Source organism: Juglans microcarpa x Juglans regia, chromosome 5S (assembly GCF_004785595.1).
Source record: "Juglans microcarpa x Juglans regia isolate MS1-56 chromosome 5S, Jm3101_v1.0, whole genome shotgun sequence".
NCBI classification, from domain to species: domain Eukaryota; kingdom Viridiplantae; phylum Streptophyta; class Magnoliopsida; order Fagales; family Juglandaceae; genus Juglans; species Juglans microcarpa x Juglans regia.
The window spans coordinates 26,736,753-26,739,275 of NC_054603.1; the positions used below are offsets into that span (position 1 = coordinate 26,736,753).

General features: G+C 35.6%; 1 protein-coding gene across 1 annotated transcript; it reads left to right on the forward strand.

Annotated features, from left to right (window-relative positions):
* The first annotated feature begins 887 nt into the window (after positions 1 to 887).
* On the forward strand, positions 888 to 2,012 carry LOC121267600. The gene is made up of 2 exons (XM_041171552.1): positions 888 to 1,205; positions 1,321 to 2,012. Exons 1-2 carry the CDS (start codon positions 954 to 956, stop codon positions 1,894 to 1,896), a joined length of 828 nt encoding a protein of 275 aa, XP_041027486.1. The 5' UTR covers positions 888 to 953; the 3' UTR covers positions 1,897 to 2,012.
* The last annotated feature ends 511 nt before the right edge of the window (positions 2,013 to 2,523 follow it).

Here is a 2,523-nt window from a genome sequence, read left to right on the forward strand (position 1 = left end):
ATAGGATGAGTTTTTTATTTTTATTTTAATTTGTTTGATGTATACGTAGTTTTGTAAATCCCAAGTGCCTGTCTGTTATCACGATATTCTTTTGTCATAAGTGAGGGTTTATTAATAAATTTGGGACTAAACTGCTATGTAGATGGCTACTGGCTTTTCTTAAAAAAATATATATATATATATTCTGTACTCTTTATATATTTTGAACTGCTGATTTAAAAAGCTGCATGCATGTCACTAAAGAACAGATCCAAGTTGCCACATCATTATCTCTTTCCTAGTAAATATAGCATTTTTGACGTCCTTGATTACAAGTGTAGTCTTGGAATACAATACTTTCAATTACATGATTAAATAATGGCCATATATACGCACCAATAATGTCTTTTCGACTTGCCCAAGCGTCAGACATAATGATTTTGTCCGCTTGCATACTAACTTCCACTCACTAATGAGTCATCTGTTGTCTATATTACATACCTGCTGAAGATAAACACGACACCTGGAACTGTTTCTGTAAGGATGAGTCAGAGAAAAATGGAATACGAAAGGGAAAACCGATACGGTCGGTTATTCCATACAAATCCTCTCCATTGGCCAGCATCAGTTTTGGTAAAAAAAACCCTGCCGATAGGGTCGATTTTCACACCTACCAGGATCCCTCCAATTTGTGGCACGGTGTGGTCGGAAGTGGCGTTGGATTTGTGGTTGCTTGCATCAGTACAAAGAGCTCGAGTTCGTCGTATTATGGGGACAACAGTCATTTACCATATAAAACATGTGAAGTTGGGGAAGCCAACAGTCCCACTTCACTGTTCACATCCATTTTGATCTCAATTATTCTCTCTACTTTTACTGCCAACCACATCATATTCCACTCTATTTGTTTATAAACAATTGGTTTTCCATGCGTCAGCCATTTCTATTTCTCTATCTCTATCTAATTAATTTCCATGGCCAATCACTACTCTCTTTGCCTTGTAGGAGCCATGGATCGTCTTTGGTTTCATCAAATAATTCTCTTCCCGGAACCCATCTCCTTTCTTTGCCAAAAAGCCCTCGAAACTGTTAAACCCTTCTCAAAGTCTCTTCCATACTCGCCACCAAGCCTCTCTTTACCATCTGATCATGATCTTCAACAAGAACTACTTCTTCCAGATAATGAAGAAATCTCGTCTGCTCCATCTTCAATCTCTGATCTACAGGTATCAAAACCTATATATATATATGCTCTTAACAATTATTAATGTTTGGTTTTGATCTCTCTATTTAGGCTCAACACATCTAACTGTGTTTTCTCTTTGTTGTGGCGATAACAAGGATGCCTACATTAACAGCGATGATGAAGACGAAGAGAAGGAGATCCGCCAGAAGCAAAGACAGTCGAGATCGAATCCCATCAGAGACAGAAAGAGCTTACAATATTCATCATCAACATCAATTAATGAAAAACGTCCCAGAAGTCTTAAAAACTCAGCTGCAAGGAGGAAATTGTATAAATCCATGAGTTGTAAGACCTTGGGGGAGCTTGAACATGAAGAAGTTCAGGGTTTCATGGATCTAGGTTTCGTATTCAAGAAAGAACTCTTAAGCCCAAGAATGATGAGTTTAGTCCCAGGATTGCAGAGGCTTGGGGAATATAAAGACCAAGATCAAATTAGCACCAAACTCATTATTGATGTTGCTGAAGTAGTCAAAGATGAGGAAAGTGGAGAATTAGGAAAAGAGAAGAGAGTTATAAAGAGACGACCATATTTATCGGAGGCATGGTTTATAAAACGATACGATTCGCCACTTTTAAATGTAAGGATAGCATGGGCATCCACGGCTGCTGACATGAAGAAAAATATCAAGTTCTGGGCTAGAAATGTAGCAATATCAGCACTTCAGGAATAGATCAGAGAGTCCAATCTCGAGAGCTGTTGAGTTTAACTGGCAACTCATCATGCAACTGTGTATACGAATAAGTTGTCTTAATTTTTTTCGTTGTTTATATATAGTTGCTTGGATAATGTATATGACTCTCATTTTTTAAACATCAAAGTATATATTATCATTATTATTCTTAATTAATATAAAAGATGTCTATTTTGAGGTACATATATAGACGATAGCAAGTTCCAAAAATGAGAAGGGAGTTAATTCCTAAACCGTGGGTTGAAGAAAAATCGTCATTGGTAAACACACAAACACATATATAATAACTAGGCAGCTAGGCTTATATTGTCATTTAAACATTTTAATGCGTATTTTTAATATCACGTTTATTTCTGATCACATTTATGAACTTAATTCGATTCAAAATCGACAGTATATGAGCTAGAGTTTCAAGCAATAATTAATTCCTTTTGTAATTATTTGAGCATATGCATTGTGCTATTTTGGGAGTCTTTGAATGGTATATATCTTGTGAAATCTATTACCTATGTACGTAAAAGTTGAACAAATGTCTTAACAAAAAAGTCAGCCACCTCATCAATTAACTATTTTCATAAATTTTATTATTTATTCATTATTTTGTAT